Source organism: Oncorhynchus nerka, linkage group LG14, assembly GCF_034236695.1.
Source record: "Oncorhynchus nerka isolate Pitt River linkage group LG14, Oner_Uvic_2.0, whole genome shotgun sequence".
Classification (NCBI taxonomy): domain Eukaryota; kingdom Metazoa; phylum Chordata; class Actinopteri; order Salmoniformes; family Salmonidae; genus Oncorhynchus; species Oncorhynchus nerka.
Genome location: NC_088409.1, coordinates 36,566,100 through 36,580,304, shown reverse-complemented (window position 1 = coordinate 36,580,304; position 14,205 = coordinate 36,566,100). Strand labels below are relative to the sequence as shown.

General features: G+C 43.0%; 1 protein-coding gene across 4 annotated transcripts in view; it reads right to left on the bottom strand.

The window, feature by feature from the left end:
- The window catches only part of LOC115142196 (triple functional domain protein-like), a 168,928-nt gene that overhangs the window by 57,332 nt on the left and 97,391 nt on the right, over positions 1-14,205 (bottom strand). For all 4 annotated transcript variants that reach the window (XM_065028032.1, XM_065028033.1, XM_065028035.1 and 1 more), the window contains 9 exons: positions 12,678-12,873; positions 11,633-11,799; positions 9,571-9,690; positions 8,525-8,716; positions 8,030-8,294; positions 7,681-7,796; positions 6,313-6,435; positions 5,462-5,659; positions 5,086-5,201 (listed from right to left, as the gene is read on the bottom strand). In XM_065028032.1, the coding sequence (XP_064884104.1) occupies positions 5,086-5,201; positions 5,462-5,659; positions 6,313-6,435; positions 7,681-7,796; positions 8,030-8,294; positions 8,525-8,716; positions 9,571-9,690; positions 11,633-11,799; positions 12,678-12,873 (1,493 nt within the window). The remainder of the gene's footprint in view (positions 1-5,085; positions 5,202-5,461; positions 5,660-6,312; positions 6,436-7,680; positions 7,797-8,029; positions 8,295-8,524; positions 8,717-9,570; positions 9,691-11,632; positions 11,800-12,677; positions 12,874-14,205) is intronic.

Here is a 14,205-nt window from a genome sequence, read left to right as displayed (position 1 = left end):
CATGGTGATAGTATGACCTTATTCTCATGGTGATAGTATGACCTTATTCTCATGGTGATAGTATGACCTTATTCTCATGGTGATTGTTTAACCTTATTCTCATGGTGATAGTATGACCTTATTCTCATGGTGATAGTATGATCTTATTCTCATGGTGATAGTATGATCTTATTCTCATGGTGATAGTATGATCTTATTCTCATGGTGATAGTATGATCTTATTCTCATGGTGATAGTATGATCTTATTCTCATGGTGATAGTATGACCTTATTCTCATGGTGATAGTATGACCTTATTCTCATGGTGATTGTTTGACCTTATTCTCATGGTGGTAGTATGACCTTATTTTCATGGTGATAGTATGACCTTATTCTCATGGTGATTGTTTGACCTTATTCTCATGGTGATTGTTTAACCTTATTCTCATGGTGATTTTTAACCTTATTCTCATGGTGATAGTATGACCTTATTCTCATGGTGATAGTATGACCTTATTCTCATGGTGATAGTATGACCTTATTCTCATGGTGATAGTATGATCTTATTCTCATGGTGATAGTATGATCTTATTCTCATGGTGATAGTATGACCTTATTCTCATGGTGATTGTTTGACCTTATTCTCATGGTGATTGTTTAACCATATTCTCATGGTGATTTTTAACCTTATTCTCATGGTGATAGTATGACCTTATTCTCATGGTGATAGTATGATCTTATTCTCATGGTGATAGTATGACCTTATTCTCATGGTGATTGTTTAACCTTATTCTCATGGTGATAGTATGACCTTATTCTCATGGTGATAGTATGATCTTATTCTCATGGTGATAGTATGACCTTATTCTCATGGTGATAGTATGATCTTATTCTCATGGTGATAGTATGATCTTATTCTCATGGTGATAGTATGATCTTATTCTCATGGTGATAGTAAGACCTTATTCTCATGGTGATAGTATGACCTTATTCTCATGGTGATAGTATGACCTTATTTTCATGGTGATAGTATGACCTTATTCTCATGGTGATAGTATGACCTTATTCTCATGGTGATAGTATGACCTTATTCTCATGGTGATAGTATGACCTTATTCTCATGGTGATTGTTTGACCTTATTCACATGGTGATTGTTTAACCTTATTCTCATGGTGATTTTTAACCTTATTCTCATGGTGATAGTATGACCTTATTCTCATGGTGATAGTATGATCTTATTCTCATGGTGATAGTATGACCTTATTCTCATGGTGATTGTTTAACCTTATTCTCATGGTGATAGTATGACCTTATTCTCATGGTGATAGTATGATCTTATTCTCATGGTGATAGTATGATCTTATTCTCATGGTGATAGTATGATCTTATTCTCATGGTGATAGTATGATCTTATTCTCATGGTGATAGTATGATCTTATTCTCATGGTGATAGTATGACCTTATTCTCATGGTGATAGTATGACCTTATTCTCATGGTGATTGTTTGACCTTATTCTCATGGTGGTAGTATGACCTTATTTTCATGGTGATAGTATGACCTTATTCTCATGGTGATTGTTTGACCTTATTCTCATGGTGATTGTTTAACCTTATTCTCATGGTGATTTTTAACCTTATTCTCATGGTGATAGTATGACCTTATTCTCATGGTGATAGTATGACCTTATTCTCATGGTGATAGTATGACCTTATTCTCATGGTGATAGTATGATCTTATTCTCATGGTGATAGTATGATCTTATTCTCATGGTGATAGTATGACCTTATTCTCATGGTGATAATATGACCTTATTCTCATGGTGATAGTATGACCTTATTCTCATGGTGATAATATGACCTTATTCTCATGGTGATAGTATGACCTTATTCTCATGGTGATAGTATGACCTTATTCTCATGGTGATTGTTTGACCTTATTCTCATGGTGATTGTTTAACCATATTCTCATGGTGATTTTTAACCTTATTCTCATGGTGATAGTATGACCTTATTCTCATGGTGATAGTATGATCTTATTCTCATGGTGATAGTATGACCTTATTCTCATGGTGATTGTTTAACCTTATTCTCATGGTGATAGTATGACCTTATTCTCATGGTGATAGTATGATCTTATTCTCATGGTGATAGTATGACCTTATTCTCATGGTGATAGTATGATCTTATTCTCATGGTGATAGTATGATCTTATTCTCATGGTGATAGTATGATCTTATTCTCATGGTGATAGTATGATCTTATTCTCATGGTGATAGTATGACCTTATTCTCATGGTGATAGTATGACCTCATTCTCATGGTGATTGTTTGACCTTATTCTCATGGTGATTGTTTGACCTTATTCTCATGGTGGTTGTTTGACCTTATTATCATGGTGATTGTTTGACCTTATTCTCATGGTGATAGTATGACCTTATTCTCATGGTGATTGTTTGACCTTATTTTCATGGTGATAGTATGACCTTATTCTCATGGTGATAGTATGACCTTATTCTCATTTCAATTTTGCATGGCCTAAATGTGTAAGTCTTACACAGAGCAACATCAAACACTAAGTCCCAAAAGGAAAGGGCAACTAAATACAAGTAGCTCAGACTTTTTCGACGGTCTCATTATTTCAATAACCTTCTAGTGGCTCTGTCATTGAAGTTAGATACAGTATGTCATATTTTTTATTTTTTTTATCTGGATACTAATTATCAGATGTCATGAAAATATATTCAATTAAATAAATGGTAAGTGTTAGACAATACTATGTTAATTACTGCAGTATGAATACGTGAAAAATTTCGGTCACCTGGCGCAAACTTTCCTGTCTGGTATTCCCAACTGCTAGTGCTTTGAATGTGTTAATAACAGTGATGCTTCTCCACCAAACTGTGTAACCACTGTGTATGTGAATGTGTTAACAGTGATGCTTCTCCACCAAACTGTGTAACCACTGTGTATGTGAATATGTTAATAACAGTGATGCTTCTCCACCAAACTGTGTAACCACTGTGTATGTGAATGTGTTAATAACAGTGATGCTTCTCCACCAAACTGTGTAACCACTGTGTATGTGAATGTGTTAATAACAGTGATGCTTCTCCACCAAACTGTGTAACCACTGTGTATGTGAATGTGTTATTAACAGTGATGTTTCTCCACCAAACTGTGTAACCACTGTATATGGGAATGTGTTAATAACAGTGATGCTTCTCCACCAAACTGTGTAACCACTGTGTATGTGAATGTGTTATTAACAGTGATGCTTCTCCACCAAACTGTGTAACCACTGTGTATGTGAATGTGTTAATAACAGTGATGCTTCTCCACCAAACTGTGTAACCACTATGTATGTGAATGTGTTAATAACAGTGATGCTTCTCCACCAAACTGTGTAACCACTGTGTATGTGAATGTGTTAACAGTGATGCTTCTCCACCAAACTGTGTAACCACTGTGTATGTGAATGTGTTAATACCAATGATGCTTCTCCAACAAACTGTGTAACCACTGTGTATGTGAATGTGTTAAGAACAATGATGCTTCTCCACCAAACTGTGTAACCACTGTGTACGTGAATGTGTTAATAACATTGATGCTTCTCCACCAAACTGTGTAACCATTGTGTACGTGAATGTGTTAATAACAATGATGCTTCTCCACCAAACTGTGTAACCACTGTGTATGTGAATGTGTTAATAATAATGATGCTTCTCCACCAAACTCTGTAACCACTGTGTATGTGAATGTGTTAATAATAATGATGCTTCTCCACCAAACTGTGTAACCACTGTGTATGTGAATGTGTTAATAATAATGATGCTTCTCCACCAAACTGTGTAGCCACTGTGTATGTGAATGTGTTAATAATAATGATGCTTCTCCACCAAACTCTGTAACCACTGTGTATGTGAATGTGTTATTAATAACAATGATGCTTCTCCACCAAACTGTGTAACCACTGTGTATGTGAATGTGTTAATAACAATGATGCTTCTCCACCAAACTGTGTAACCACTGTGTATGTGAATGTGTTAATAACAATGATGCTTCTCCACCAAACTGTGTAACCACTGTGTATGTGAATGTGTTAATAACAATGATGCTTCTCCACCAAACTGTGTAACCACTGTGTATGTGAATGTGTTAATAACAATGATGCTTCTCCACCAAACTGTGTAACCACTGTGTATGTGAATGTGTTAATAACAATGATACTTCTCCACCAAACTGTGTAACCATTGTGTACGTGAATGTGTTAATAACAGTGATGCTTCTCCACCAAACTGTGTAACCACTGTGTACGGGAATGTGTTAATAACAGTGATGCTTCTCCACCAAACTGTGTAACAACTGTGTATGTGAATGTGTTAATAACAATGATGCTTCTCCACCAAACTGTGTAACCACTGTTTATGTGAATGTGTTAATAACAATGATGCTTCTCCACCAAACTGTGTAACCACTATGTATGTGAATGTGTTAATAACAGTGATGCTTCTCCAACAAACTGTGTAACCGCTGTGTATGTGAATGTGTTAATAACAGTGATGCTTCTCCACCAAACTGTGTAACCACTGTGTATGTGAATGTGTTAATAACAATGATGCTTCTCCACCAAACTGTGTAACCACTGTGTATGTGAATGTGTTAATAACAATGATGCTTCTCCACCAAACTGTGTAACCACTGTGTATGTGAATGTGTTAATAATAATGATGTTTCTCCACCAAACTCTGTAACCACTGTGTATGTGAATGTGTTAATAATAATGATGCTTCTCCACCAAACTGTGTAACCACTGTGTATGTGAATGTGTTAATACCAATGATGCTTCTCCACCAAACTGTGTAACCACTGTTTATGTGAATGTGTTAATAACAATGATGCTTCTCCACCAAACTGTGTAACCACTGTTTATGTGAATGTGTTAATAACAATGATGCTTCTCCACCAAACTGTGTAACCACTATGTATGTGAATGTGTTAATAACAGTGATGCTTCTCCACCAAACTGTGTAACCACTGTGTATGTGAATGTGTTAATAACAATGATGCTTCTCCACCAAACTGTGTAACCACTGTGTATGTGCTTACTCTTTCCTCCGGGCAGACTTCCTCTTCTCCTCATTGAGTTCGTGGGCAGCATCCCTCAGCTTGACCTCTGACCCTGGGACGCTGGCGGGGAGGATGTCCAGCTGCAGCCCTTTACTCTGTAGGACAGACAGGGAACTTTACGAGGCACCGCTGAGGGGACACGGGCACAGACACACACAGATACAGACTCACGCACAGTCACAGAGACACACACTCTCACACATGAGCGTGAGCACGCAAATACACACACACTCACCACCTTTCATCTGTTTCAAACACACACACACGCACACAACCTCCCCCCTCCCACACATACACCATGTTCTATCTCAACCCTCCACTCCAACATTCCCCCACCCTGTCCTCCAGTACTCACGGCCTTGTTGGAGTCAGAGGATACGATGCCCAGTGCTTTCTCCAGACAGGACCGGTACTTGTCCATGCGGAGGGAGAAGTCTCTGTAGCGCTTGTCCACAGAGGTGACCCATTTCTTTATCTCCAGCGCATGGGCGTGCCCTTTGTCACAAAAGCCATCCGCCAGCTGGATCAACAGTTTCACCCTCTCTTTGGTTTGCTGTCAATACAAAGAAAGAGAGAGAGAGTGAAAGAGAGAATGAGCGGGGGCTGTGGGGTGCGTGCGTGTGTGCGGATGTCAACCACAGGAGCCAAATCCCACTGTGCCAGAGGTTCATGACTACAATAGAGTTTTCTGCCACACAATAACTCAGGAGGCCAGAACATCAGGGACAATGGGCTGCCCTGTGACTGGGCCTCATAGATACAGCATCATAATACCTAGCACAGGGCCACAAACAGGGCAGGGCAGCAAAACACACTACCCAATGGTCCCAAATGGCACCCTATTCCCTAATATAGTGCACTACTTTTGACCAGGGTACATAGTGCCTTGGTCAAATGTAGTAGGTAGGGAAGACGGTGCCATTTGGGACACGTCCACGGAGATGGCCAGCACAAACTAAACAGATCCTAGACAGCCCTATGCAGTGCATGTATGGGACATGTTGACTGACACTAGTCCCTTTACATCTCAACACACTGGCTAAGCTTCTTACAGGCATCACAATCTAAACAAACCATACAGTCTGATTCAGAACTACAAAGGTCAGTGTCTGTTATAGAAAATACATAGATTACATCCGGTAGATGCCATTTGATTGAGTGAGGTGGTGTTTGATAGTGTTGGACACTGCTGGAGGGGACCTTCACCTTGGCTGTGATCTGGAAGTCTTCGTGCTCCTTCAGCAGCTCCTGTGTGTGGTGGATACTGGATCCGGTGGAGGTGTGGGTCGACAGGTAGAACTCTCCCGTGTCGTGGATCCACTCCAGAGCCTGTGGACCAATCACAACGAGACGAGGTCCAGATCACTTATCTGTCATCACACTAATGTTTTATTCCTATTCCCTAGCCTTCACCCTTTGAAGAAGTGTGCACTTGTTCACGCCCCCTCATGGACATAAAGCTAGAATCCTTCATTGAAACAATATCAAAGCGGACACCCTGCCCCTATTTTGCTAAACAATTGAGGATGGGGCTAGAGAAATGTAACCACTCTCAAATTCATAGACAGAGCTTTGGATGCAAGGACTGACCATCTGTCACGTCCTGACCATAGAGAGCCCTTATTTTCTATGGTAGAGTAGGTCAGGGCGTGACTGGGGGTTAGTCTAGTTTATATTTTCTATGTGGGGTTCTAGGGTTGTTTTTCTATGTTGGTGATGTTCTATGATTCCCAATTAGAGGCAGCTGGTAATCATTGTCTCTAATTGGGGATCATATTTAAGTAGCTTCTTCCACCTGTGTTTCATGGGATATTGTTTTGAGTTAGTGCACGTAGCACCTCTGTAGTCATGGTTTGTTGTTTGTTTATTGTTTGTTGTTTTGCTTTGCTTTGCTAAGTTTCACTTTCAATAAATGATGTGGAACTCAGCATCCGCTGCGCCTTGGTCCGTCTCTACAAAAGAACGTGACACCATCCATGATATCAAACGTATAGTTTTAACCATGTTTAGAGGCTATACAGTATTTGTTTACAAACATTGCAGTAAAACAAGCTTATATTGTGGGCACCTCACACCATTCTATACATTTGACATCTATGAGGGGATAGATGCACTCTTCACTGCTGCCTCTCCAGACCAGTGTAATGCTAACACCAGCCCACATGGGGGAGCAAACAGTCTCCAATTGAGATATACTTCAGCCTGCTCTGCTGCACACATTCGGTCGGTCAATCAGCAGAGACTGAGGACAAGAAAGACACTGCACTACAATAAGCCAGTGTTAAAATGCAGGGCATGTAATTCTAGCTGTGGTAACACTACTGTTGTGTTGTTACCAGTCTACCTGGAACCTAATTGGAACAGATTTGGAGGCTTTGGTTTGGTCAGCACTTGGTCAAAACATTAGTCCAACTAGTGCTTAGCTGAGCAGTTTGCACAGGGTTCAACAAGGTGGTATGTTATATGACCTGCCATATTGTTATATGCCTAGTTTTATGGCTTGTGTGTGACCGTGTTGTTGTACTCATGAATGTTACCGTTCTGGTATTGTTCTCCATGAGGAGCAGCACTGACCTGCTTGGCACTGCGTTCAAACACCACATACTGCTGACACTGGTCCAGTCTCCTCTTCCTCATTGTCCAGAAGTGCAGCACCCGGTTCTCTCTCTGGAGCAGCTCATTCAAGATATCTGACAAAACCACAAGAGACACGTTATATCATTTAAACTATGGCTATGTCACAAAAGGCAAGCTAGTCCGACAGTCTACTACTAAAGCACTTAAGTAGTGCACTATAGAGGGAATAGGGGGCTATTTGGGACACATCCCATCTGTCTAAAAGAAGAAGGCACCTGAAAGGAACACCACAGTAAAGAACGATCTAAGGTGTATTTGATTGGGAAGGAAAAAAAGAGGCACTTACTTTTGACCTGTGTTTCAGGAGCCTTGACGTGAGACAGCATCCCTGGCATGTTGACACTGTTTCTGTGCAGGTACTTCAGGAAGACGTCCGCGTTTCGCCTTGCTAGTGTACAAGCCTTGAGGAAGGCCTCCTTCTGCTCCAGGTGTTTGCTGATCATGGGTGTGACATGGTCTGACTCACTGTTAGGGCCCAGTTTATCAGCTCCCCCACACCAGTCCTCCTCACGCTTATACTCCTGCTCCAGGCTTTCCAGCACACTGCACACCTACAGAGCAGCACACAGCACAGGTCAAAACTACACTACCCACAATGCACCACTGAGCCCAGGCTAAGTACATGAACGCAAATACATGGCAAACTGCAGTGTAATATCATATAATACCACCCTATCTAGAGTGGTTAATATACCCTAATCTGGGCCATATTATTGGACTAGGGGCCAATGGGCCTCCTCTGGCGGGTTGCCATGGAAACAGTTAGCGATGTCCCACCCACCTGCTCGGAGGTCTTGTAGAAGGCTACAGAGGCATTGACCAGTTTGAGCCGGTCCTCCATCTTGAGCATGAGTTGCTGCCAGTGGTCGGCCACCTTCTCTGCACAGTCCCGGATCATGTCCATGTCGTAGTGGTTTGCTTGGAGTAGGGCCTCAGCCTTCTGCTGCACCTGCAATGCACTCTGGTGGGTTTTCTGAGGAGAGGGAGAGGGAGCGAGAGAGGGAGGGAGGTGATTAATTAAAGTGTTTCCACTTCATGAATATTGTTCACATTAACATCTTCAAATGTTCACAAGAACACAGAGGGATGTGATTGGAGGCTACGGCTACAGGAAAGGAGTCTGAGTGTTACATACTGTGTGAGTCTTCTGCTACCATGACTGTTAACACCCCACAGAATTAGACAATATCATTACAATACCATAATCAAATCGATTGAGTAACTGGGACTAATACTCTCCAACAGGGTTTTTTCCTCTCCTTCCACAGTGAGTAGATGACTCCAGAAACCTTCCTGCATAATCTCAGCCCTGCAGAATGTAGTCCTTTATACAGTACGGCTGCATTTAAAATGAGCCCTGCTCAGAAGAGTTCAAAGGAAACATGTTCTGGGGTGAAAACAGGGGTCTGGTTCTGGTGAAATCAGAGAGGGGGGTGATTAATGACCAATAGAGGATGAAAAGAGGAGTGGGGGAGGTTTGGGTTTTTACTGAGGTGTGTAGGAGGAGGGTAGAAGGAAGGAAGAGGATGAGGAGAATGAGAGAGAAGGAGGAGAGGAGAGGAGTAGGAGGGGGATGGAGATGAGGAAAATAATAAGAATTTGCTGGGTGTTTATATTTGTCCTATTTCACACATGTACAAGTGTGAATTAATACGCATGTTTGAATCGGAAGTGTGTTTTTTACATATCCCACTCTCCCTGAGACATCCCCGGAGAGTGGGGTCACGGCCAGGGTCATGGAGGGAGGAAAAGAAGAGGAGGAAGAGAAGGAGTGGAGAGGGATGGAGAAGAAGAGGAATACATGAGAGAGATGGAACAGAGAGTTACCTCTATGGCATGTTGGAATTGCTCGTGTTCCTTCTGTAGCTGTTCTGCCTCCTGTAGAGAGCTGGCTGTGATCAGACCTGCATTCAGCATGGACTCTCCATTACGGATCCAACCCAGCACCTGAAACACACACACACACACACACACACACACAGGGAATACATCAAGCATCAGGGCAAGGTCAAGTCAGCTGTGACGCGTCACCCCCGGCACTTTCGCCTCCCCACCTCTCCCCTTCCACCCTCCTCCTTGTCCTCACAGGGACGGCCTGCCAGAGGCCCCAGGGAGGATTCCACACCGTCTCCTCCTCCGGGCTCCGCTCTGAGTCAGCACTGCTCACCTGCTGTGTATCTGACACATGCTCTGTGCTATCACTGCTGCCAAACTCCTAGCTCAGCATAGCGGCTGTGTGAGGGAAGAGGCTAAACGCTGCTCAGTGAGTAACAGACAGATAGAACAACTACTGCTGTATTCTAACTGGCCTGCTCTCTCAGCTTATAGCCACAAAAACACACATAGGCCTCTCTTCCCTTCCAGGACACGGGTAATCTCTCGCTCTACAACAATGACTGAATGAGGAAAATGAAATAAATGAGTAAACAGAATAAGATTAACAGATGATGCTCCTGCTGGCCTAGTTTCTCTTTTTCCTCATTTTCGGGCCGTTGGTCATCTCTAAAGGACTGCTCTACTTTCCCAGCACATATTGCAGTGTTTCAGTCTTTCAGAGAGCGACTGCTGGCCAGTTTAGTTCAGATAGAATAGAACATAAGAAAGATGTTGCTATTAATGCAGAGAAGAGATGCTAACTGATATATTTATTGGCCATTGAGGTTTTATCTATCTTAACTGTCTTTATATTTGTATTTCATTTGAAGAAGATCTGGGTTCCAATCCCCTTAAGTATTTGATTGTTTTCTGACAGGACAGGTGTAAGTACAGAGTGGGAGATAGACCTGGAGAGGGGTACAGAAAGTGGTTAAGGACACAGACAGTCGGGGCTCGAACCCCTGTCGCCAAGGGGTTCCAGACTCCGAAATGAAAGTGACTCAGTGAAGATATTCTAGAATATACTGTAAATGGTCAATGCCATAAGTCAGGACCATATCGACTGGTCTCATATTTCCCGTTGTACAATCTAATAGAATCAACCCCGTAGATGTAAATACATCTGCTTGGAAAAGCATTTCACGCTTAACATTACATGCACAGAAAGTAATCTATTCATAATCACGTGCTCTTTACAAAATAATACACAATCACTTATTTCACAACAACAGCATCTCATGGTTATCATCCCACGTTCATTACTGTACTTGGAAAGAGAAAAAGAAAGAACGAAAGAGAAAGAGACAGAAAGACTGTGTGAGTAAGGGAGTGAGAGAGGGTGCAAATGAAAGAGAGAAAAAGTGAGAAAGCGAGTGTGAGAGAGAGAGAGAAAGACCACAAGTGAGAGCAAAAGTCAAAAGTAAGAGAGAGGGAGAGAACACAAGTAGGAGAGAGAGAGAGAGAAACACAAGTAGGAGAGAGATAGAGAGAACACGAGAGAGAGGGAGGGAGAGAGCGAGAGAGAGAGAGAGAGAGAGAGAGAGAGAGAGAGAGAGAGAGAGAGAAAGACCACAAGTGAGAGAAAAAGTCAAAAGTAAGAGAGAGGGAGAGAACACAAGTAGGAGAGAGAGAGAGAGAAACACAAGTAGGAGAGAGATAGAGAGAACACATGAGAGAGAGAGAGAAAGAGAGAGAGTGGGAGAGAGAGAGAGCACACGAGAGAGAGGGAGGGAGAGAGCGAGAGAGAGAGAGAGAGAGAGAGAGAGAGAGAGAGAGAGAGAGAGAGAGAGAGAAAGACCACAAGTGAGAGCAAAAGTCAAAAGTAAGAGAGAGGGAGAGAACACAAGTAGGAGAGAGAGAGAGAGAGAGAGAGAGAGAGAGAGAGAGAGAGAGAGAGCGAGAGAGAGAGAGAGAGAGAGAGAGACCACAAGTGAGAGCAAAAGTCAAAAGTAAGAGAGAGAGAGAGAGAACACAAGTAGGAGAGAGAGGGGGAGGGAGAATGACGTATGTTTACCTGTTTGACCTCGGCCTGAAGGTGGCGTAGCTGGACACACTGTTCCAGGTGCCTCCTGTGCTGCTCGGCCGCCACGTCCAGCTCCTGCTGCTTCTCATGGAGGAACTCCAGCAGGTCCTGAACACGTGTAGCCATGTCCACATCCCTGTCACACAGCAACTCCACACCTGGACAGAGAGAGAGGGGGAGAGAGAGATAGAACAAGAGAGAGAAAGAGAGAGAGAGAAAAGAGAGAGAGAAACAGAGGGAGACAGAGAAGGAGAGTGAGAAGGAAGAAGAAAGAGGGGGAGCTCATCAGCTACTTTAGCAAATCCTGAAAACAACACAAAGAACAAGAGCCATTACGCAACCCAATCCTAACAAAAATATTAAAAGAGAGAAGCAAGGTCTCTCTCTCCTCATACAAGACAATCATTCTCGACTACATGTAAAAGATTGGCAGTTAGGTAAGCATACAGACATACATCAGTAACGCCATATGGCCAGACAGTCAGACACACAGGATTGAATCTGCCATTAACATTATATTACTTACATTTCACTCCTGTGTTCCAGACCTGCATTGGGCTGCATGGAGTACAGAGTCTGTGTGTCATAGAAGCACTGTGTGTCTGTCTCTTTGGGGTCCAGGAGAGAACTGCTCTGGAATGCATTCTGATTATGCAAAATCTCCTCTGTGCATGTCGTCATTGACGTGTGTGTGTGTGTGTGCCAATGCAGCCTGTCGTCCTGCAGCACTGCCTAGTGGTTTTACTCAGCGACATGAGTTCATAGGATTACCGTGAAATCTGCTCGTCTGGCCTTGGCCTGCTGCCGCTACTGTGCCGAGTTCTCCAGCGTCTGATAGCTGGGTTAAACGGCCCTCCCCAGTCCTCCCCTCTCCCTATCTCCTCACCCACAACGCTGAGCTGACCCGGCCTGGCTTACAGCTCATCGGCCCTGGCAGCAGCAACAGCAGCGCTTTGGCCCATCCGATGTGTCGGTGTGTGTGAGTGTACGACAGAAAAGGTGCATGTGTGTGTGCATCCGTTTCTCCACTACTCACCGCTGGCCTGGACCTCTGTAACGTACTGCAGCAGCTCCTGTCCCTGGTGGATGACGTCGAAGGTCAGGTTGTTCATGGTGAGGGCCTTGTCAGCATGGTGCTGGAGCCTCTGCTCTGCCAACGTCAGGTCCTCTGTATCAAACTCACCCATCTGCTGGGACAGCTCCTCATTCCACGACTCCAGGTCTGAGATGATCTGGGAGTGTGTGAGGGAAGGACAAGGGCTAACACTTCATTTGGATAGTCCTCGATAGAGGATCTATAGATACTCAAACTATCAACTGCAGCAACAAAATATCTACTGTAATGGAAGTGTACTAATAGACATAGAAACACTGATCACAGGGATCACTGTAAATGAGTTTGAAATAAAGGTGACAGCACGTACAGGACAAACATATGTACAAACACACACAGATGATTATTCCAACCCTCTAGGTGGAATATGACCTGAGAGGGGTGGAAACATTTACATTTAAGTCATTTAGCAGACGCTCTTATCCAGAGCGACTTACAAATTGGTGCATTCACCTTATGACATCCAGTGGAACAGCCACTTTACAATAAATCGGCGTCAGAATGAAAGGATTTGTAATGATATCAAAACACCAGCCAAGCTGATCTTCGAGACAGTAGCTAAGTGTTTAGTGTTCCCTAGAATGATACACTTCTCCCTTGGTTATAGAGGGACTACCCAGACTAGCTGGCATGACTGTAGGCAACACTGTAGATGGAGCGTCTGCCTGTGATGTTAGCACTTGTTTAAGGACCCACCCAGACACACTTGCTGAAGGAGGGTGAATCATGACGCCCATCCACCTTGGCACAGTGATGGGTACTCTGTCAGTCTTTTCTCTGTGATGCCAGTGTGGGCTGGGCCTGACTGGTCTTACCTTTAAATTCATTGGAGTGAAATCAAAATCAATCAATCAATGTAGTAACCAAGGACCAAGAGGGAAGATGCCGGGTGGTGATTATTTTTGATGCCAAACCGATCCGAAATATCATGGCTGCTCACAATAACTAGCTTACTATTTCAATTTGTCTTTATATTATACAAATTCACTGTCTGTTTTACAGAATCGCTTTCCTGATGCCTCAGAGAGAGACATGCTGGCACTAGTCTCCATTTCACACATGGATCACAATCCCATTCAGCTGCTGCTCAGCCACATACTGAAGAGCTAAATGTAAAGAATGTGGCCGATGGAAATTCAAGGCATCCAGAGTGATGGTCGTCGAGGGGAAACTATGGAAAAGTAATACGGGTCATGAACTAAAGCGATGGCTGGCTATCCAGCTGACGTAGTAAAAAAGAAATGACTGGGATGAAATTGAGAGGCTCATACAGCTGCCTGCATCCATTCACATGAGTAGTGAAATCAAATCTCAAGGCATCAGACAATGAAGAAGAGAAGAGGAGTCAGAAAAGGAACGAGAGAATGACAGGGTTCCGAGTCAGGAATTGGAAAATGTTCAAATCCAAACCGCAGTACTGCGAAACAAATAATTATTGATTCTCTCCACT